Source organism: Callospermophilus lateralis, chromosome 11 (genome assembly GCF_048772815.1).
Source record: "Callospermophilus lateralis isolate mCalLat2 chromosome 11, mCalLat2.hap1, whole genome shotgun sequence".
Classification (NCBI taxonomy): domain Eukaryota; kingdom Metazoa; phylum Chordata; class Mammalia; order Rodentia; family Sciuridae; genus Callospermophilus; species Callospermophilus lateralis.
The window spans coordinates 5,249,096-5,271,874 of NC_135315.1; the positions used below are offsets into that span (position 1 = coordinate 5,249,096).

General features: G+C 49.0%; 1 protein-coding gene across 5 annotated transcripts; it reads left to right on the forward strand.

The window, feature by feature from the left end:
- Positions 1-1,762: 1,762 nt before the first annotated feature.
- On the forward strand, positions 1,763-22,065 carry Exoc7 (exocyst complex component 7). 5 transcript variants are annotated; one of them, XM_076869506.2, is made up of 20 exons: positions 1,763-1,880; positions 2,066-2,131; positions 3,251-3,435; positions 3,631-3,736; positions 7,038-7,260; positions 10,700-10,867; positions 13,740-13,832; positions 14,612-14,761; positions 15,696-15,841; positions 16,108-16,260; positions 16,560-16,658; positions 16,988-17,050; positions 17,320-17,386; positions 18,841-18,906; positions 19,169-19,289; positions 19,701-19,796; positions 21,083-21,146; positions 21,383-21,424; positions 21,531-21,664; positions 21,891-22,065. In XM_076869506.2, the coding sequence occupies exons 1-20, from the start codon at positions 1,821-1,823 to the stop codon at positions 21,991-21,993; spliced, it is 2,205 nt and encodes a 734-aa protein (XP_076725621.1). In that variant the 5' UTR covers positions 1,763-1,820; the 3' UTR covers positions 21,994-22,065. The 5 variants fall into 5 exon arrangements, with proteins under 5 accessions (XP_076725621.1, XP_076725617.1, XP_076725618.1 ...); XM_076869502.2 differs by lacking the exon at positions 14,612-14,761 and adding an exon at positions 18,149-18,187; XM_076869503.2 differs by lacking the exon at positions 14,612-14,761.
- The last annotated feature ends 714 nt before the right edge of the window (positions 22,066-22,779 follow it).

Consider the following 22,779-nt stretch of genomic DNA (forward strand, 5'->3'; position numbering starts at 1 on the left):
AGCCTGTTCCATGCTGAGCATAGTTGGAGACTTATAGCTTTTACTGAACCAATATTTACTTGCCAACACATGCCTGATATTGGAGTGAAAATGAACTTTTTTTTTTTTTTTTCATTCTGTCTGTCTTTTAGAAGATATACTTGTCATGTAAAATCAGATCGGCAGTTCACATGATAACAAAACAAAGCTACCCAGCCTGGGACATGGAGACAGCCTTTTTACCCTCTCTTGGCCAGCTGTGTTGACTTAGTGCAGCTGACCTCTGAGCCTGAGTTTCCGCATCTGCAGGAGACAACAGCTGTTCCTGACTTGTAGGTTTACCATGAGGATTAGACGAAATAATGCCAAGGATGGTGTTTGCAACAGACCTGAGCAAACAGAAGGCTCCCAATGCCCAGTAGTTAGCTGCCAAAGTACATTCAGACTTTCAAGAAAAATTTTTTGATTCAGAAAAGCATATGCATATGTAGTTTCTTTACAAAAAACGTAATGATGTGTGTGGCATATGCATACGTAGTTTCTTTACAAAAATGCAATGATGTGTGTTTGTGTACAAAATTTGAAACATCATTTCTTGACAAGCATGAAGAATTCTTTCCCTAAGACCTACAGGGCAAAATGTTAGCAGTATTTTTCTTGAGCACCCACTACAGGATAGATTCTGTTCTCTAACTCAGAGAGGTTAAGTCCTACACCAGCCCCTGTACGATGGTCCAGAAGCAGCCCACTACCCTCCTATTCTGTTCCCACCACCTGACAGTTTAACCTTTTCCCCCATTAGTGTCTCAGGACTGCACAAGGCCACCTCAGTAACCCTGACTCTTTATCTTCCCCATCTGCAACAGGGCTGCGCCATATGAGTACTTTCCTCATCACCACCTTCACTGCAACCCAAGAAGTCTGAAATTGTTCTCCTACTCTGTGCCCCATTTCCTCTTCCTCTTTGATTATCTGGATTCCAGAAGTAACTTGGGAACCCTATGGTTTGGTGCCCCCAGACCTTTTCACCCATCAGCACATGCCTCATTGTCTATCTTCCTGTGCCTGACAGAGGACCCACAGAGGAAGTGAAGAAAGCCAGAAGGCCGTTTACCTCCCTGTGGCCATAGGCCACGGGCAGGGAGGAGACGAAATGATGGAGGAAGGTTTTGGAGGAAGGTTTTGCAGGGGCCGTGTCTGGACATCCACCCTTGGGGCCTGGATCCCCTGCACCCCTCCCAGGCCCTGGAGCCGTGGTTAGAGCAGCTGAAATGCTCTGCAGCTCTGGAGGAGGGACGCCCAGGTCCCGCTCAGTGGGCTTTGCAGAGCACAGGGCAGAAGAGGAAACGACCCCACAAGCCCTCGGGAACACAGTGTGAGCCACTCGGAGGGGAACCCGACCTCGGGGCCTGAACCCCAAACGCGACCTCGAAACCCTGTAAGGGACTTTGCCTCGTTCTCTAGGGACTTTTATCAAAAGGATCAGTCTTCCAACAACGACGGAAAATGAACTGTTGGTGTCCTGCCAGCCGCGAGACACAAGGTTCTTCGAGAACCTTCGGCTGAGCCAGGGAACCGGAAACGAAGGGAAAACAGCATAGGCTGGGGGCCGGGGACGGGATGTGTGCGTGCGTGTGTATGTGTGCGTTCTCACGTTCCAGACACACTCAAGATGGCTGCATTCCGCAGCCCGTGAACTCTGTGCAGGAGCACTTCCTCCTGTGACTCCCAACATGGCTCCACCAGTGCGCCCTAGGGCGGGGCCTAAGGCGGAAGTGGGTGTGACAGGGACTGAAGCTGAGGAAAAATATAGGAGAGTGAGAGACGTAGGATTTGGGACGATGATCCCCCCGCAGGAGGCGTCCGCCCGGCGGCGGGAGATCGAGGACAAGCTGAAACAGGTGGAGCTGGGGCTGGGGAGCGAGAGGAAGGAGGGGAAGGGGCCGAGGTGGGCCGGGACAACTAGGCGAGGTGGGAAGGGGCTCTCGCTGGGCGGACTCCGGGTGTGGGGCTAGGCCGTGGGGCCGGGGAGCCAGTCTCCTTTAGCCTGGGCTTCTGGTGATGTCCTGCCCTGCATTCCCTTCAGGAGGAGGAGACGCTGTCTTTCATCCGAGACAGCCTGGAGAAGAGCGACCAGCTCACCAAGAACATGGTGAGTCGCCTCTTAGCTGGGAGGTGCAATCAGGCTCCAGGAGGAGAGCCCTGCGACCCGCGCTTGGGGACCTGCCGCCTGGGTTCTGCGTTGGCAGTAGTGGTGGCAAGTGGGCTTCTCTCTCGAAAGTGGCGTCTCTCTTCCCAGCCCCCTTCCACCGTTTCACTGAGGGTACTGCAGCTCTGCTGGCCTGGACTTTCTGCTGTCGGGCTAAGCTCTCTAATTCTTCTTTCTCTCCCTCAGGAACATCTAGTGAGACTGCCTAGGTGGGCTGGGTCTGATCATGTGTCATTGCTATTTCAAGTGATGAATGGCTTCCAGTGAGGTTGACACATTGAGATTACTGAGGGAAGAGAATACTCAGCCTTCACCCCAAGGGACTTTAGGGTAGAATGGGCTCCTAGGTTCGACAAACCTGGAATGGAGTCTTTGGCCTGCATCTTACTTGTGTGGCTCCTGGCAGGTAACTCTTGAGTTTTCAATAACTGGACTGCTATAACCGGGACAAGGCCAGCATTCCAATGTGCTTGTGAAGGAAACATGAGCTGTTGCATGTGAATACATCTCACACAGTGCTTGCTATAAATAAGTGCTCAATAAACACTTCTGTATTCCTTAGAGCAACTGGAAAGTCACAAATTGAATAAAAACAAACTTGGATTTGTATTTCCTCACATTATTATTATTAAGTCCTAGTCCTGATGTAATGAGATTCACCCTCAGAAAATGGGGTTTGAAGGTACAGCAGTGCATTTGAGGCTACTCTGTATTAAATTACTTCCTGTTCTGTAACTTCATAGAGAACAGAAATTGATATTTAGCTTTAAAGGGTGGAAGTGAAGCCATCCGGAGGTGATTATTGTATGAAGAATTAATTTGATGTTTGGCTTGCCTTCAAATCAAATTTCAAGCAATTTGTCTTGTACCATCTACTAGTTACTGGGCACATGGTAGGTGCTAAAGATACAGTAGTGAGCAGGTAAACCCTGTCCTTTTCTTGCGTGGAACTTATTTTCTAGAAAACTAGAGAAAAGTCAAAAAGTGCCAATGTCTGTGGGTGGGTAGAAGCAGTGCTGGGTCATCCCTAAGGCCTGAGAGCAAGAGGCTTCTGTCTTTCAGGTATCTATTTTGTCATCCTTTGAGAGCCGCCTTATGAAACTGGAGAATTCCATTATCCCTGTGCACAAGCAGACAGAGAATCTGCAGCGGCTGCAAGAGAATGTTGAGAAAACCTTATCCTGCCTGGATCATGTCATCAGCTACTACCATGTGGCCACCGACACTGAGAAGATCATCAGGGAGGGGTGAGCTAGGCACTGAGGATCACATTCCTAATGCCTCTTGAACTCATGGCTCCAGGCCTTGGAAGGGGAGGTAGAATATATTTGAGCCTAGATTCCCTGTGTGAATTTGCTTCTTCTTCTTTCATGTACCATGCTTTTAATTCTTCCACTTCCTCCCCGACCCTTCCAGACTGATTGGACCCTTTTCCTTCCCAGCCCCACAGGTAGGCTGGAGGAGTACCTGGGAAGCATGGCCAAGATTCAGAAGGCTGTGGAGTATTTCCAGGACAATAGCCCAGACAGCCCAGAGCTCAATAAAGTGGTAAGGGACCAGTAGAGTAATGCAAGAAGTTTGTAGGCATCAGTCCCTGTCTTGAACTCATAAGGGACACTGGACAAGTTTAAAGAAATTTGTAAACAGAAAGATATAATACAGTACTCATACTATAGACATTAAAGTCTCTGCTTTAGGAATTTCATGTATACATTTTATAGTTTAAATTATAAATTATGTTTCAAGTGCAAATTTAACATTTTTTGGGAGGAGGTACTGGGGATTGAACTAAGGGAACTTGACCACTGAGCCACATCCCCAGACCTATTATGTATTTTATTTAGAGACAGGGTCTCCCTGAGTTGCTTAGTGCCTTGCTTTTGCTGAGGCTGGCTTTGAACTCTTTTTTTTTTTTTTTTTTTAAAGAGAGAAAGAGAGAGAGAATTTTTTTTTAATATTTATTTTTCAGTTTTTCGATGGATACAACATCTTTATTTTATTTTTATGTGGTGCTGAGGATCGAACTCAGCGCCCCGCGCATGCCAGGTGAGCACGTTACCGCTTGAGCCACATCCCCAGCCCTACTATGTATTTTATTTAGAGACAAGGTCTCACTGAGTTCCTTAGTGCCTCGCTTTTGCTGAGGCTGGCTTTGAACTCTTGATCCTCCTGCCTCAGCCTCCCTCGCCACTGGGATTACAGGCATGAGCCACTGTGCCCAGATAACTTTTTTTTTTTTTTTTTTTTTTTAATAAATGCATTTGTGGTTCTTCATTGTGGTAGAAAATGCATTATCTAAAACTAATTGTTTTACCCTTTTTAAGTTCAGTGTCATGAAGTACATTCACATTGTAGGCAGCCATCACCACAATCCTTCTCTGGAACTTTTTCATCTTCCCAAACTGAAAGTCTATCAACATTTAACACAAACTTTCCACTCCACTGGCCACCCCCATTCAACTTTCTATCTCTGTGAATTAATGACTCTAGGAGCCCGCATCTATAGGATTTTTTGTATCATATCTTTGTGTTTATTTTATTTTGTTTTTTGGTACTGGGTATTGAACCCAGGTGCAGTTAACCACTGAGTCACATTCCTCTTTTATTTATTTAGAGACAGGGTCTCTCTAAGTTGCTTAGGGCCTCACTAAATTTCTGAGGCTGGCTTTAAATGTACAATCCTCCTGCCTCAGGCTCCCAAATTGCTGGGATTATAGTGTGCTGCCACCATGGCTATATATCTTTGTGTTTTAAGTTTTGAGTCTCTTGGATTATCAAAGCAAGATGAGGGAGGCTGGAGTGGGGTTTGTGTCATATGTGAAGGAAGGAGACGATGTAGACAGGACAAGTGGGAACAGAGGCCTCAATGACTAAGAGGGTGAGGAGTATTGGAGGTGCCATCTTCCACCCTGTCATTTGGCACACCTCCCTGTGGCACCACATTTCTAACCCTCCGGTGCATATCTTGCCCAGAAGGGAGCAGGCTGGGGAGCAAAGATGGGAAATTGACTTTTCTTCCAAAGTCTGTACTTTTGCTTAGCACAGACTTGCCACCTTTTCTCCCATCACATCTATTTCCGAAGTGAGGGTATTTTTGTAGCATTCTGGGATGAACTGGTAACCAGCTGGTGGTCTTGGACTGTCTAAGGTCCCACCTGGCTGCCTTGAAGACTGATCCAATCAGTACTTTGTCACACCTGTAACCCAGAGGGGACACACCAGCCCGTGGGTAGGGAGCCTGTGTCTCAGAGATTGGGATGTCAGGAGTCAGAGAAGTTTGATTGTAAGGTTCACAATCAAGTTTTGATCAGAGTGCAGAGCTCTGTATTAGCAGAGTAGGCTGGAGAGGGAGAATACAAATTGTGAAACTAGGCCTTGGTCCTGGAGGACTGATTGCATTCAAGCCGAAATAATTCTGTCTTTTTTTTTTTTTTTAACATCTTCATTGTGATACAGTTTACATATCATGAAATTTACCCATTTAAAGTGTAAAATTCACATATTCATAAAGTTATGCAACCATTATCAGAATCAATTTAGAATATTTTCTTCATCCATAAAGAAACTTATACCCATTTGTAGTCACTTTCCTTCCTCCTCTCCCCCATTCACTCAGCCTCTGGTAATCCTTAACCTATTCTCTGTCTGTAATCTATAAGATTTGCCTATTTTGAACTGATATACAAATGATGTCATATAATATGTGGCCTTTTATAACTGGCTTCTTTCTTTAGCATATGTTTTCAAGGATCATCATGTTGTGGTATGTATTGGTATTTCATTTATTTTTATCACCAAATAATATGGATACGCCACATTTTGTTTAGCCATTTATCCCTTGATGAACACTTGAGGTGTTTCTACTTTTTCTTTGATACTGGAGATTGAACCCATTGATCCTTTTACTTTTTATTGAGATAAGGTCGAGCCTCAAATTTACAATCTTCCTAACTCAGTTTCCTAAGTAACTGGAATTATAGGATTATGCCACTGTGCCTGGCTGTACTATGAATCCTTGTGTACATTTGGGGGTTCTTTTGGTGTGGATATTGTATTTTGTTTTGTTATCAGGGATTGAACCCAGGGTCAATTAACCATCAAGCCACATCCCCAGCCCTTTTATTTATGTTTTATTTTGAGACAGGCTCTTGCTAAATCCTTAGGCCCTTGCTGAATTGCTGAGATTGGTCTTAAATTTGCAATCCTGCCTCAGCTTCTCAAGTCACTGGGATTGCAGGCATGTACCACTGTGCCCAACTGGACATGTGTTTTGAATTCTATGTTCTGGATAACTGTCCCTTATCAGATACATGATTTGTGAAGATTTTATCTCATTCTGTGGGTTTTCTTTTCACATTTATTTATTTATTTATTTACTTAGTTTCGTGTTGGGAACTGAATCCAGGACCTTGCTATGCTAGGCAAGTGCTCCACCACTGAACTGTATTCCCAGTCATGACTTTCTTGATGATAGCATTTGAAGCACAAAAATTTTCAATTTGATGTAGCCCAATTTATCTGTTTTTTTCCCCTTTTTGCAAATTCCTTTCTAACAAGACAAATTAACATTGCAAGTGAGAAAATAATCAGCCAATACTTATTCAACAGCTCCTCCTTGCAAAACCCTCAGTCTTATCTGTGGACATCAATTTTGAGAGAACATAGGTTTTTCTTACCTTACCTTCTTTACCAAGGCTGGCTTCCTGATGTTTCTTCTCTAGGCTAAAGGAAGGAGGACAAGCGCAGGGGGAGGCCCTGAGTCAGGAAGGTGGAGCACAGGCAGTGGGTGGGGAGAGCTGCAGAAGGCGGTATAGCAGCAGCAACCTGCTTCCTTCTGCTGTCCCTGCAGAAGCTGCTATTTGAGAGGGGCAAGGAGTCGCTAGAGTCTGAGTTCCGTAGCCTGATGACGCGGCACAGTAAGATCGTCTCCCCTGTGCTCATCCTGGATCTGATCAGTGGCGATGATGAGCTGGAGGTCCAGGAGGATGTAGCCCTGGAGCACCTGCCTGAAAGTGTGCTCCTGGATGTGGTCCGAATCTCCCGCTGGCTGGTAGAATACGGCCGCAACCAAGGTGAGAGGTTGCCTACTGGCTCTGCCTGATAGCAGACCAGAGGGAATGGGAATTTTTCCATTCCCTCTTTATTCTTAACCTATCTGGATTTTTTTTTCCTTTTTGTTTCGTACTTCTGAGGATCAAACCCAGGGCCTCATGCATGCTAGACAGGTGCTTTACCACTGAGCTACACCCCCAACCCCCACCATTTTTTTTTTTTTTTAATAAAAGGAGGTTCAATAGGAAACAATATGAGCAATAATTCAACAGCTTATATATCAAATTGTGAATCTAGCCAAATCCAAGCTTTTGTTTTGTTTTTATTTTTTATTTTTTGCACTTCTGGGGATTACCCAGAGCCTCATGTGTGCAAGGCAAGCCCTGTACCATAGAGCTATACCCCTAGCCCAACCAAAGCTTTTCTCTATATACTTTACTTTTATGTTTCTGAACTTTTTTACTTAGTTGTAAAATTTTGAGTCAACAGAAAGCTGTCGGTGAAAAGTAAGTCAGGCCCCTACTTCCTTGATGCCTGTGGCATCATCAGCCAAAGAGGAGCACTATGAAGATTGATTTATACCCCTCCAGAAAATTTATGCCACTGTATGTGTGTTTGTGTTTGAGAGATTAAATATGTGCACATCCTTGCTTCACAACCAAATGTCCTACATTTATTCATACAGTGTTTATGCGTTAAACACTGTGAAATATCTACAGTGTTTTAAACACTGTCCTATTATTTTTTTTTAACTTCATTGTATGCCTTGAGATTGTTTCATATCAGTACATGTAAATTTGGCTTCATCAGTTTTAAAAGCTGCATAATATTCTGTAGTGTGAAGATACCATTTCTTTTGTTTTTCTTTCTTTTTAATATATATATTTTAGTTGTCGATGGATGTTCATTTTATTTATTTGTTTGTTTATTTACTTATGGTTGAGAATTGAACCCAGTGCTTCACATGCCAGGCAAGTACTCTACCACTGAGCCACAACTCCAGCCCAGTACCATTTCTTTAGCCACTCTTGAGATTAAAAAAAAAAAAAAAAAAAAAACTTGAGATAAGCCAAATTTCTGAAAAATAAAAGCTCCCTAGATAGTCCATTTTACACTTGTCATTCCTTTAGACTCTTCTCTTTGTTAGTGTGTCTGAATAACCATATTGTCAGTATGTGCTCTCTGGTTATCCTGATGGACTCAGTGGTTAAGTGCCCTTGAGTTCAATCCCTGGCACCAAAAAAAGCAAAGGGCTAGGGATGTAGCTCAGTAGTAGAGCACCCCTGGGTTCAATCCCCAACACTGCAAAAAAAATAATTGTTATTGCCAGCTGCTTCTCGGGTTGATGCCAGTCAAGGGACTTATTGACAGTTCTACAGTTCCATATATACTTAGTCTTTATTAGTCTTTATTAATTTTATCATTTTTGCTTATTTGATTGGGGTCCCCCCCACCCCCCCCAGTGCTGGGGTTGAACCCAGAACCTCACACATGTTAGGCAAGTGTTCTACCACTGAACTATATTCCCAGCTCTTTCCTTTTCCTTTATTTTTTCATTTTATATGTATATGTGTGTGTGTATATATATATATATATATTTTTTTTTTTTTTTTTTAGTTGTAGGTGGACATAATACCTTTATTTTTATTTATTCATATGTGGTGCTGGGGATCGAACCCAGTGCCTCACATGCACTAGGCATGAGCTCTACCACTGAGCCACAACCCCAGTCCCTATTTTTTCATTTTTTTGAGATAAGGTTTTACTATGTTGCCCAGGCCAGCCTTGAACTCCTTGGCTGAAGTGACTCCTGCTTCTGCCTCCCAAGTAGCTGGGACTAAGTCTGTGCCACTCCACCTGGCTATATTACCACCCATGTTCTGCGCAGGCGATAGAACAGGGTTCCCTCCAGTGGAATGGGCTGGCTGAGAAATAAAGGCTAAGAGAAATAAAATGGCGAAATAACCACAGAACACAGAAACTAGTTTCAAAGCTGGGGCAGGACAGACAACCTAACCAGATGGGTCCAGCTTCTAACATACAAAGGATCCCACACCTGCTTTATTTATATTGGAAGACATCAAAGAAATTCTAACGAAAGTTTTTCCCAAAATCGGATAAAGGTGGGGGCAGGTAGGCTGCTCAGTTCCTAACCGGTTATGCCCATCTCCAGTGCTACTATGAGGGACCTTTCTAGCCCAATGGAAGGTCATGTGCATTGGGTGGTCTGTCTCCACAAGAGAGCCACAGGAAGTTCCCACTGCCACTGCCAGACCTATTCCCTCCCTGGCTGCAGTGCTGAGAAGAGGACCTCATGCATTTCACAGATGGCTTTCCAAACTATAACTTCTATTTTCTCTATTTTTTTAAATTTGGGGTGTGTGTGTGTGTGTGTGTGTGAGAGAGAGAGAGAGAGAGAGAGAGAGACATCAGGGATTGAACCCAGGAGGCTTTACCATGGAGCTATATTCCCAGACTTTTAATTTTTGTTTTGAAACAGAATCTCCCTAAGTTGTCCATTTTGGCCTTAAACTTGTGGTCTTCCTGCCTCAGCCTCCTAAATATTTGAGATCACAGACACACACACCATGCCTAGCTAATTTGCTTTTTTTGGTGGGGTATCAGGGATTGAACTCAGGGACACTCGACCACCGAGCCTCATCCCCACCCCTATTTTGTATTTTATTTGGAGACTGGTCTCACTGAGTTGCTTAGCACCTCTTTTAGCTGAGGCTGGCTTTGAACTTGTGATCCTTCTGCTTCACCCTCCTGAGCCGCTGGGATTATAGGCATGCGTCACCAACCCTGCTAATTTGCTTTTTTTTTTTTTGGTACCAGAGATTGAACTAAGGGGCACTCAACCACTGAGTCACATCCCTAGCCCTATTTTGTATTTTATTTAGAGACAGGGCCTCACTGAATTGCTTAGCGCCTCACTTTTACTGAGGCTGGCTTTGAACTTTTTATTTTTTAGTTGTAGTTGGATACAATATCTTTATTTTTTCATTTTTATGTGGTGCTGAGGATCAGACCCAGGGCCTTACGCATGCAAGGCAAGCACTCTACCACTGAGCTACAACCCCAGGCCTAATTTCCATTTTTTAATGGCTGAAGATATGATATTTTTTCATTCATTGATAATTTATTGCCTTTTTACCTCATATAAATTACACCCTTTTACCAAGTTAAATCTGGATGTTAACTTTTTTTAAAAAATTTAAAATAAGCCTTACTGTTCAAAACTTACATCTTATTATCAGTTCTATTGAGGATGGTTTTCTCTTTGAAATTTTGCATGATTGAGATGAGGCCACATGGGTGACTTTGAGCCAAAGCAGATGCTAGAACAGGGTTAGCCAGGAGCCATACAGGGCTCTGCTGCTGCCCTGGGGGAAGTATGGTACTGTGGCAAGCAGCAGCAGGAACCCTGCCACCATACCTGTGTTGCTCTCTCCACAGATTTCATGAACGTCTACTATCAGATTCGCTCCAGCCAGCTGGACCGCTCCATCAAGGGCCTGAAGGAACATTTCCGCAAGAGCAGTTCTTCCTCTGGGGTTCCCTACTCCCCTGCCATCCCCAACAAGAGGAAGGACACACCCACTAAGAAGCCAGTCAAGCGGCCAGGTGAGGTCCGACCTTGGCCATTTAAGCAACAGCTGGAGGGCTGCCTAGAACCTGGGATTGCTTTTGTCTACCCTGGAGTCAGCAAATTCAGATCCCTCCATAACTTGTCTTTTTGATGACCCCAGCTATGGGTACACAGGACAGAAATGAAGGGTCTTCCCCCTCAGCAAGGCCCTGTGGAGTGAGGCCCTGATACCCACCAGTCTGGGAGTTACATAGTGTCTTTGGAATGAGGGGTCACAGATGTGTTCAGTTAGCCCTCCTGAAGTGTGGTGACAGAGCCACTTGGGAGGCCCCTTCCTCTTCCTTCATTGTTCTGTTGGGAGGCCAGGTGCTTCTGCAACCCGGACAATGGGAGAGGATGGGCAAGCACTCCAGCTTTTACCTTCCAGAAAGCCAGGGGGACTTGAAGTGATACTCAGTGGGGAAGAGGCTGGGGAGGGTTTATACTTTTACAGTCAGTCCTGAAAGGAAAGAAATCCCAAACCATCTTCTTGGAAGAACTCGACTTGCTTTTGGACTCCAATTCAAAGTCTATGCCTGGTTATGGAAGTCGTTGAAGGTCACAGCATGGAGAGAGGTTTGGGTTTATGGTCATTGGTGTTCTAGAAGCAACACACTGTTCTTTCTCCTGTTGTTATGTCCCCTGGAGCCTTTGCTCCAGGTGGACATTGTCTCTGTGTGTCAGCCATGGCTTGGCGAGCCTGGCTGTCTCTGCCTGGAAAATGCTGCCCTTGGTTCCAAGAGAGACTGAATGTCCCAGGGTTGGGGCTAGTGAGCTAGTAGCATGGGAAAAGGCGGCCAGTGAAGCCAGGAACTGCACCCACCCTGCAGCTACAGCTGCAGGCACCTCAGTAAGCACTGCCCAGGAGATGTGGTGTTGTGATAGCAGGTGGAAGAGCTCACTCCCTGTTTCTCCAGGGCCTAGCTGCCTGTGCCCCTGAGAGAGCAAGGGGCACACTGATGAGATCACCTGCTCCTCCTCAGGCCTTTGATTAGGGTTGGGAAGTGAGGCCAGTGGAAGCTGCCTTCAGGGGCACAAGTGAGGAGCAGAGCATTAGGGAGTTGGGCTGCAGGAGCCCGGCAGGAAGTGTGCTATCTTCTCCCCTCTGAGTGGATGTCCTGGCTGTCCCCAAAGAACTTGCTGCAGTGACTCTACTAACCCAGCCTGCTTGGCTGCGGCTGCCTGTGTAGCCAGCTGGTCTGTCTCTATGCCTTAGTTGTGGAGCAGGAGCTATCCCCATGAGGCTGCCCAGCTGCCGGGCCTCAGCTGCTCTGTGCTCACTTCTTCTGCCTTATTCTCTGAAGGCTCGCTGGAGGCCCTGTAACCCTGCTTGAACTGCCCCAGGCGTGCCTTCTGGTCATTGGGAGCCGCAGAGGCCTTTTGGGAAGAGGCATCTGACCTTGGGGATTGAAATGAACCTAATCTTTCCTTGTGGCAGAGATACAAGCAGGAAATTGGCTGTGAGGACTCCTATGGTCTTGTAGCATTTTCAGAGTTGGCAGGAGCTGGTGGGCTCAGGCTTGAGATCAGGACCAGGGTGTCAAGTTTCTGTTCCTGAACATCTGTTCCCAGCTTTAAGGAGAGGAGCAAGGAGGTCTTGTCAGTGACCTCAATATTGGCCCTGGTAATTAAGCCCCCAATAGGTTTGGCAGCTGCCAGGTTAGCATCCCCGATCCTCTCCAAGCCAACACACTGCTGTTCCTGTTTGGTGGTGAGGCAGGAATATGATTTGCTCATTAGTGAGGTGCTCACTGAAGTAGGGAACACAGGGGAGACAGATGTGAGCCAGGCCCGCCCAGCTGGGTTATCAGTAGCTAATTGTGATGTAGTGCAGACAGAAAGAATGAGCCATCTGGGCCCTGCCCTGTCTCCCCCAGCCTTGTGGGGAGCTGCCAGGACACGGCAGCCTCACCACAGTCAGATACATGGAGGGTTCTCCAGGGAAGATGGACCAACTTAGGCTCATGGTGGCCTCCCCTACCCCAGTACATTTTGTCAGTGAGGCAGCAGTACCTGTGTGATTGAGTGCTATTTTTCATGCCCACATTTTCCTCCCCGAGATGTCTCATTCCTGCAGGCGCTGACCCCAGAGGCTGTGGACTGGCAGTTCTGTTGCATTGTTTTCACTTGTGATACTAACTGTTCTTTTTCCCCCCTTGCCAAGAGCATGTGCACTGTCCTCTTGCTCTCCCTCTTGGGTGGTGGCTTCTGTTAGCCCCTTCCTAGCTTTTCAGTTTGTTCCCATTGCTGTGGTGGTTTGGGGAACTCCCCTGGTGTGGGGTCTGCTGCTCTGGGTCGCTGAGCCTGTCTGGGGCACAGCTCCACAAGAAGCTCAATCCTATCTCACCACCTCCCAAGGGCTGCTTGCTATGGACTGCTGTTTGGCCTAAGTCCCAACACTTGAGCATGCTTGGGAACTCTGCCCTGGATTTGGGGGCTGACTTCCAGGGGCTTCCAGGGAGCCCCAGGGGTTAGTTAGGTCATGCCCTTGGTTTATGAAAGTTTCATCACTAGTTCCTTCATCCATACTGATTAAAATGCCGCTCAGTTGAGTTTTTTACTTTGAACTTCACCTGGTGGATCTTTGTCCTCTTATCTCTGTCATCCTCTGCACTTCCTGAAGGGAACTCAAATCCAGCACAATGAGTGTCAACAGCAGAGCCCAGAGCTACATTTGGAGGATGAAATGTTTTCTTCTCTCCAACCTTGGGGTCTTTGGTGGCCCTGGTGAAGGGCCTGCTGGGAGAGGTGTAGAGGGGCATGCTCGCTATTGGGGCGGCGTGGGCCGGGCAGGTGGAGGCCGCTGCTGTTTTCTCTCACTCATTTCCTAGGTCTTCTTATCTCCTCTCTGTGTGGCTCTGGTGACAGGGACGATCCGTAAGGCTCAGAACCTTCTGAAACAGTATTCCCAGCATGGTCTAGATGGGAAAAAGGGGGGCTCTAACCTCATTCCTCTGGAAGGTAATCACCCCGTGCTCCCCTCCTGTTCCTTCCTCCACTGTGTGTCCAATCACTTGGCAGGGCAGAGCCTCCCCCAGGAGGGCCTCAGGAGAAACCCCAGAGGTGGGCAGGGTGGGAATGGCAAGTTCCTAATGCCGCTTAGGCTTCAACAGGCACAGGGACAGTTTTGTGGCTCTGCTTGGCCCTGTCTGGCTGATGGCAGCTCTGCCCTCCCTGAGGCTTCCCATTCCCCACTCCCTGTCTCTGTCCTTGTCTCCCGTGTGAACTCAGAAAATTCTTTGTCTTGGGACAGCCCTTTCACGCTCAGACCAGCAGTGGCAGGACCAAGTTGGTGAGGCCTCCTTGCCAGCCACCTCTTTAGGAAGGGGGCTGTGTGCAGCAATGGGATAGGCTGTCTGGAGGCCACATCCCCCCTCCTGTCTGGGTAGGGACAGCCAGATCAGCTGCCCTGGTGGACTCAAGCGTCCTTCATAAGAATCACCCTGGGAAGCAAAGGAAGGTCGCCCCTATTTGCCCTCTCTTACTTGGTTCTCTCCCCAAAGACAGTGAGCTGGGCAAGCCCCCTGGGGCTGAGCATCACACTCTCCTGGGTCTACCCATCTTTCTCTCAGCCTCCAGGCTCAGGGAAACAAGCAGCCAGGGATGGTCCTGGGCAATCGCTGCAAATCAGGCTTGAAACGGCTGTTCCCGTGGTGGTTTGAGGCAGAGGAGGGGCTCGGAGGCCTCCCCGATGCTCCCTTCCCTGTGCCACATCTCCCATCCCCCTTCTGGAGATCAAGGTCTTCTTCCCCATGCCCCAAGGCAGCTTCCTAGCCCCTGGATAAACGCTGCTTGTATTTGTGCGGCCGTCGTCTTGCTAGGTCACGAGCATGATTTCCGAGTTAAGCACCTGTCCGAGGCCCTGAACGACAAGCACGGGCCACTGGCCGGTGAGTACTGTAGCCCAGCCTCAGGGTAGCCGCTGACACTGCCTTTGCAGTGATCCCCGGATGGCCTGCTCCTGCCTGCCCAGCCAGGCCTGCTATGCTCCAAGGATGGGCCAGGCCTACAGCCTCACTTTTACTCTGGTCTCTTTTGGGCACTAGGTCTTCTTGCTCCTCTTGAGATGGGAGTGCTTGCCTGGCTCTTAGGGCCCAGCGAGGGGAGAAGCTACAGCTCGATGCTCAAAAAGCAGGCAGGGGGGCAAGGAGCCCTGATGTCTGTCTCCTTGGAGCCTGTCCCTCAGCATGTAGGACCAAGTTGTCTTGCGCTGGCTTTGTCTGCAGGCACCCTCCCCCAGCCTCCAACAGTGGGATGTGGTCTCTTCCTGGGGCAGCCTACCACCAAGGAACCTTTCCTCTCTGGGGCCCACATACTTCCACCCAGATTTTGAGCTGAGGTCAGTTAGTCTCTAAGCCATAGCCCACTGCCTTCTTACACATTCCAGAAGGCCTGGCTGGCTGGTGATGGCTTTCATGAGCCCAGCATTTCCTCAAAGAGAGGACCCCAGTACCTGCCTCTGGGAGGTGGGCACTGCTGCCTGCCTATCCTGAGCTGCCCTCTTCCAGGCACAATTCAGAATTCTTAGACCTGGGGTCCAACAGGCCTTATCTAGGAAGTAGGTTTAGGGGTCGCCCTTCCTCTCCTTTTATCCTTCTCCTACCACCTCTAGTATCTGATGCTCTGGGGACACACATACTATCTGCAAGAAGCTGACAATGAAGCCAGGATGAAGGCTGGTCTTAGCTCCTGATCCCCCCCAGCCCTGGGCCTGTGACCAGTCTGTGCTACAGGACAGGAACTGGGGAGATCCACTGCCCCCTCCCCCACAGGGTGAGTAGCTTTCCCCAGACCAGCAGCTCAGGAACACTACTGTTCCCTCAGGGAGAGATGACATGCTAGATGTGGAGACTGATGCCTACATTCACTGCGTCAGTGCTTTTGTCAAGCTGGCCCAGAGCGAGTACCAACTGCTGACAGACATCATCCCAGAGCACCATCAGAAGAAGACCTTTGACTCCTTGATACAGGTCCTGCCCTACCTCGCCCTACCCAGAGGCTCTGAACAGAGCAGAGCCTCAGCAAAACTATCTGTACAGGCTCTGAGTGTGGGGCAGGCCTGTTGTCCTGTGCCCTTATCTCCAGCTTGTGGCCTAGAGCACTGTCCTAGGTGGCTACTCTGTACTTTGTTATTTCCCATCTTCCTGCCACAGCACACTGGCTTCCTATTGTCATCCCTAGAAATCATCTCTCTCCCTCTGCCCCTCCCTGAGCTGGCTCCTTGTCCTTCTCCCAGGACGCCCTGGATGGGCTGATGATTGAGGGGGAGAACATTGTGTCTGCTGCCCGGAAGGCCATCATTCGCCATGACTTCTCTACGGTGCTCACAGTCTTCCCCATCCTGAGGCACCTTAAGCAGACCAAGCCTGAGTTTGACCAGGTGCTCCAGGTATGTGAGTGGAGAGGCCCTTGGGGACACAGTAAGGAGGAATCCTGCCTCCCCATATGGCCTCCCCAACTCCTCCCTGAATTTCATTCTGTGCTCTGCACCTCTCTTTTGCATGAGTGGAAGCAGTTTCTGTAGGGTCCTGGGCATGTCTAGATGCTTACAGGGTGATTCAAGGAGAATTGGTGGCTATGTTGCTGGAGAGTCAGTCCCCTGGGGTGGGGGCAGGGACACGCACAGCCCACTGTGGAGAGCAGTAGGCTCTGGCTTTGGCTAGGGTGTGCAGCAGTGTGCTTTCTCAGGGCACGGCCGCCAGCACCAAAAATAAGTTGCCTAGCCTCATCACCTCCATGGAGACCATTGGAGCCAAAGCACTGGAGGATTTTGCAGACAACATCAAGGTATCTATCTGCCTTCCCTTCCTCTACTACCACCAGGCCTGGCCTGCTGATATGTCTCTGGGGACTCCTCAGAGAGCAGACCTGCAAGAGGGATAGGCTTGCCCTGTAGGTAAACCATGGTGCTGCTCGTCCCCTTTCAATCCCCCTTTCCTTCCTGGAGCCCTCGGAGGTCAGACACTACTGTCTTGATTTCTTGCTCAGCCTCTGAGGCTGATGGACATCCTAACATGGACAGACCAGGAAGTGGCGCCATGAACAGATTAATGGGGGCATGGGGTGGGCTTGAGGTTGCCTGTGGAAGCTGTTGTGGAAACCATTCTTTTCCATAGAATGATCCAGACAAAGAATACAACATGCCCAAGGACGGCACTGTGCATGAGCTCACAAGCAATGTAAGTGCTGCCCGAGGACCCCTGGGGAAATGGGGAAAAGTGGTGTTCAGTCCAGACCCTGGGCACAGCACCAGGGAAGGGAACCTGACCTGGCTTAGAGCCACTTCCTGGTGGAAGATAATTGGTGAGGTGTGTAGCATCTTTAACAGACAGGGCCTATTGCGTAGCCAGAGCCCTCAAAGGGTAAAACATGAAGCTTCTAGCCACCTTTTCACTGGACAGAAGGGCCTTGCCCCTGACTTTCCTCCTGGACTGTGTCCCCCCACCAGGCCATCCTCTTCCTGCAGCAGCTGCTAGACTTCCAGGAGACAGCAGGTGCCATGCTGGCCTCCCAAGGTACTCAGTACCCAGCTGACCCTGTCTGCCCCACTGCTCCTTCTTGTCTGGGAACATGGATTAGCCCCCCAAAAGCATTGACCTTCATAGGGTGAGGGCAGGGCTTGGGGCGGGGACTCCTCCAGTGCATGGAGTGGGCTAGAGACAGCCTGTGGGGGACCCTGAGCCCACTGGGCCATCCCAGACTGAATATCAGAAAAGCGAAGTTTGCCATCTCTTTATTGGCCCCCCAGCCCTTTTCCTTGCATTGGCCATCCTTGCTCTGAGCAGGCACTGCTGGCCTGAAGCACCCTTCCTGCCCTCCCCTCCTTCCACATTTCTCTAATTCTTCTTGTGTCTACCTGTTCTCTTAATCAGTCTGACCCTTGGTGGGCTGGTATCTCAGGGTCAGCTGGGTGTCCTCCCGCTGGCCACCACCCTGGAACTAGAGCATGGGAGGTTGGCAGTAAAGATGAGCACTCCTCCAACTCATTCGACACCCTGTGGTTCCCAGGTCTCCCCTCTGACCCATCTTGGGGACAAGGAGCTAAGGGGCTGCCTCTGCCCTGCGGTTCTCCACATCTGCATTCCAGTGTATTGCCTGGTCTTGAAAGGGCTTGCCCTGCTGTGTGCTGCCTGTCTGTGTCTGTGTCTGGCTGTCATGGGGAGAGGTCTGCTTGACTCGGGGTGACATAGCCGTTTCTAACCTGTTTTTGCACTTTGCATCTTTCTCCCTCCTCTGTCTCCCTCTGTCCCCTCTGTGCACTGCCTTTCACTCCGTAGTTCTTGGGGACACATACAATATTCCTTTAGACCCCCGAGGTAAGCAGTGCGGCTCTGCAGCCCCCTCCTTCCCCGCCAAAGCCCTGATTCCCTGGGGACCTGCTCTCAGGATCTGTTGGGGGTGGGGCCCGAGGGGACATGAGACTTCCCAGGGTGCTCTTACCTTACGCTGCTCCCTTCACAGCCACCTTGTCCCTCAGCCAGCCTCTCCAGACTGTCATGTTCAGCCCCTCAGTCTCCCTACTTGGCCTCCTGCTCTGCAGACAGTGTGCCCCCCTTACTCATAAGGGTCTGGTGCGGGGATTGTGGGAAGTGGAAAGATGATAGACCCCATTCTGAGAGTTGGCTGTTGGCAAATGGGAAAAATGGGCCTTGTAGGTACCGCCCAGCATGGGTCGGGGCCAGGGGTGGGGAGCCTGGTGTTCCACTCCTGTCCCTCCAGCCTTTCTGCTGACATGGGCTAGCTCCCTAACTATACCAGCCCATCACAATAAAACATGACCTTGGGTGCCCAAAAGAGTGCAGGGGCAGCACTCCTGCCATAGGATGCACCCCAGCAGCTCAGCAGGCACCAGCTCTCCTGAGGAAGCCAGGGACTCTCCCAGCATTTCCTCTGCTGCTCCTTGGGTGGGGGAAGGCCACTGAGGATCTTGGCCATTGCCACCACCATCACAGGACTTCTTTTCTCACAGAGACCAGTTCGTCAGCCACCAGCTACAGCTCTGAATTCAGCAAGCGACTGCTGAGCACCTATATCTGTGAGTGTCTTCTAGAACCTTTTCCCTGCCTTTTCCCTCCCTTCCCCTTTCTGTGTTCGCCAGCTACTCGTGCATCCCTCTCCTGACCTTAGGATAGCAACCCAAGCTCTAGTTCAGGGGCCAAGGAAGTTGAGAAGGGCTCAAAAGGCCCTCGAGTCAGGATGACAAGGAATAGTCAGGAATAGTCCCATGATTGGGTCCCATGGTTGGGCCATCTGGGTCAGGCTGCCTTGAGGGTGTTGTCCCATCTTTCCCTGTGCAGGTAAAGTCCTGGGCAACCTGCAGCTGAACTTGCTAAGCAAGTCCAAGGTGTATGAGGACCCAGCACTTAGTGCCATCTTCCTGCACAACAACTACAACTACATCCTCAAGTCCTTGGAGAAGTAAGTGGCTGCAGGCAAAGCTCTGTGCCCTCACCTCACTCATCTCAGCCTGGGCAGCCATTCCAGCCTCTGCCCTCCAGGGCTGACTGCTCCTGAGTGCAGGCAGGGAGGGCCACTTTGCTCTTTGTAGTCCCCAAATAGCGAGCACTGAGTGCTGCTGCCTTCTAGCTCTGGAAATTTCAAGATGGGATCCGGGACCCTCCTTCCTGGTGATGCTGCCAAGGCCAGCAGCCTCTGGGCCCCAGGAACCCATTCTTTTTTTTAATATATATATTTTTTTATGTGGTGCTGAGAATCGAACCCATTGCCTCACTCTTGCCAGGCAAGCATGCTAGCACTTGAGCCACATCCCCAGCCCCCCCCCAGGAGCTCATTCCGTCCTTCTCTACTCTATCTCCTTCCTGCATCCAGGTCCGAGTTGATCCAGCTGGTAGCCGTGACTCAGAAGACAGCTGAGTGCTCCTACCGGGAGCACATCCAACAGCAGATCCAGACTTACCAGCGCAGGTGAACAGCCACCCATCCTCCTGCTGGGCCCAGGCTCCTCGCCACGTCCCTGCCCCTGAGCCCACACACAGTCTTCGTTCTCAGTGCCTTATAAGAGGAAGTCAGTAACTGCTGCCCTGTGGACTCCATCCTCCTCTTTTTTGTTGTGTTTTGGTGCCTGCGATTGAATCCAAGGCTGCATCCTATAGCAGGAGTGCTGCCCCTGCACTCTTTTGGGCACCCAAGGTCACTGCTTTATTGTGATGGGCTGGTGTAGTTAGGGAGCTGATCCATGTACACTGAGCTGCACCCTCAGCCTTTTATTATTTTCTTTCTTCACTTATTTTTATTTATTTGTTTGTTTGTTTGCTTTTTTAATATTTTATAGTTGGACACAATACCTTTATTTCAATAATTTATTTTTTACATGGTGCTGAGGATCAAACCCAGGGTCCCACACGTGCAAGACGAGCGCTCTATTGCTGAGCCACAACCCCAGCCCCATACTTATTTTTTTTAAATATTTATTTTTTACTTATAGGTAAGCACAATATCTTTATTTTATTATTATTTTATTTTTATGTGGTACTGAGGATTGAACCCAGTGCCTGACGCATGCTAGGCGAGCACTCTGCCACTGAGCCCCAGCCCCAGCCTTTCACTTATTTTTTAATCAAATTCACATAGTGGAGAGAGAGGCTCCCCTGCTGCCTGCTGTCCCTTGGTTTCTTCAGAGTGGGCTGCCAAGTATCATGGCTAAGAATAGTTGAAGATCTGACTGCAAAAATGTGGGTAATGTTTAGCCCAAGAGTAGAACAGAGTTTTAAGAGCCTTGAACTTGGCTGAGCCTTGTTCTTAGGTCCTCACTGCTTCTCTGGCTCTCTGTTCTCCTTGGCTTGTTTGTTTCCCTTTAGTATCTCTCTCTTCTGTCCTCTGCTCCCTCCTTTCTCATCTGTTTCTTCATCTTGGCCATGATATCAATGCAGTTGTCAGTATCTGTTCAGTTTATTGAATGCCCTGTTTCTTAATTTTTTTTTTTTTTGGAGTTGATTTTTTATTTTTTTTTTTTTATTAGTTGTTCAAAACATTACAATGCTCTTGATTGTTCTTAATTTTTAAAGTGAGCAGCTTAGACATTTTCTGTTCCCAAGGAAAAGATCCCAGTTGTTTTGTTTGTTGTAATCTAGATTGATTCCCAGCCCCCAACCTCCACAGTAGATCAAGAAATTAAAAAAAAAAAAAAAAAGGCCAGGGCCAGCAGAGGCCCTGTCTCCCTAGCCTCATGCTCTCTCCCTGCTTTCTGGCAGTTGGTTAAAGGTGACTGATTACATCGCAGAGAAGAATCTACCTGTGTTCCAGCCTGGAGTCAAGGTGGGCTTAAGGTCTGGGCTAGGAAGAGATACTGAGCAAATGTGATACTTTTGTTGTGTTTCTGGGGAAAAATGGACAAAATCCCTCTGGGATCAGAAAGCAAAGGATGTGTATGACCACGAGGGTAGCAGGAGGGTGGACTGGGACCCACAGTGTTAGGAAAGATCAAGGCAGGTTGATTCTACACTGAGCAAAGCTTTTCTGGCCCGCTTCCGTCCCTCTCCCTACCCCATCAGCTCCGGGACAAGGAGAGACAGATGATCAAGGAACGTTTTAAGGTAAGTTAGGATCTTTCTACTCTGCTGCTTGTTGCTGCTATTGTGCCATCCCAGACCCAAAGCTTTTGTCTCTGGTCCCTTCTCTTTCCACCCTTTTTGTGGCCAGGGCTTCAATGATGGCCTTGAAGAACTGTGCAAGATCCAGAAGGCCTGGGCTATTCCAGACACAGAGCAAAGGGACAAGATTCGCCAGGCACAGAAAAACATTGTCAAGGAGGCCTATAGGGCCTTTCTGCACAGGTAAACCCTGCATTGCCCACTTCCCCACTGGGTTTTGTGCCCTCCTTTCCCTCAAGGAAAGGCGGAGGGTGTGGTGGACCTAGGCAGAGATCCAGTCTGGGCTTTGGGACATCACTAAGGGGTATCCCACTCCATCTCTGAAACCCTATCAGAAGTGCCTTAGGTGGAGGGTGGAGTTGAGGAGGGATTGGCCTCTCACCTCCCCTTGACCCTGGTGCTTGGTCAGGTATGGCAGCGTGCCCTTCACCAAGAACCCTGAGAAGTACATCAAGTATCGCGTGGAGCAGGTGGGCGACATGATCGATCGCCTTTTTGACACCTCCGCCTAAGCCCGCCAGTGTCTCTGCCTGGTTCCACCAGACTAACCATGTTATTGGAAAGATAAACCAGTGTTAACTTGCCTCTGGGCTGGGTGAGTTTGAAGTCCTTTGGGACAGAGCCCTCTCTTCACCATCCCTTCTGGAAGTCTTATCCCTTTAGTCCTGGTGTCTGCTTCTTCCAGGCATCCCACATTCCCCACCAAACCAGCACTCTCCCAGAACTCAGGGGCTTTTCCCACCTTCTATGGCTAAGCACAGCTGGAAGGGACCACATAATAGCATCTGAAACAGGAAAGAATGAAGACAGGATGGTGCCCCCAGCTACCAAGAGCAGGAGGGCAGACCCTAACCCCAGTCTAGTTCAGAACTAGAGATGGAGGTCTCCCTTTTAGCTCAGAGATGTGGGTAGAGATCAGAGGAACAGGCCATACCACAGCCAGGAGGCTAGAGAAAAGGCGATCAGGGCTGACCAACTCTTTTGGAGTTAGTGCATGGTCCACTATCCTGAGATCTGGGGAAGTTCCACCTCCCAGGAGTCCCCCAGGTGTTGGGGGACATGAGTGCTCTCTCTCCATTCCCTCCCAGGAAGTGTTTAGAGGAGTTCTGACCCGCCCTCTGGGGCTAGCCGTTCATATACCTGTCTCCCTGTCCCTGGCATCAGTGAATGGCAGCAGTGGTCACAGAAAGAGCAGTAAGTTTGAGTGTGTGGGGCGGGACACTGGTGGACAATGGCCAGCAGTTCAGAAGTAAAGTATAAAGGGTATAAAGTCAGGCCTCACCTACTTAGGATGAGAG

Excerpts from the sequence above, each read along its gene's own strand:
- Exoc7 (XM_076869506.2), top strand. The coding sequence starts at position 1,821 with ATGATCCCCCCGCAGGAGGCGTCCGCCCGGCGGCGGGAGATCGAGGAC. Across the intron at positions 3,737-7,037 it reads GCCCAGAGCTCAATAAAGTG|AAGCTGCTATTTGAGAGGGG; the intron begins GTAAGGGACCAG and ends CTGTCCCTGCAG. Across the intron at positions 21,665-21,890 it reads TATAGGGCCTTTCTGCACAG|GTATGGCAGCGTGCCCTTCA; the intron begins GTAAACCCTGCA and ends GTGCTTGGTCAG.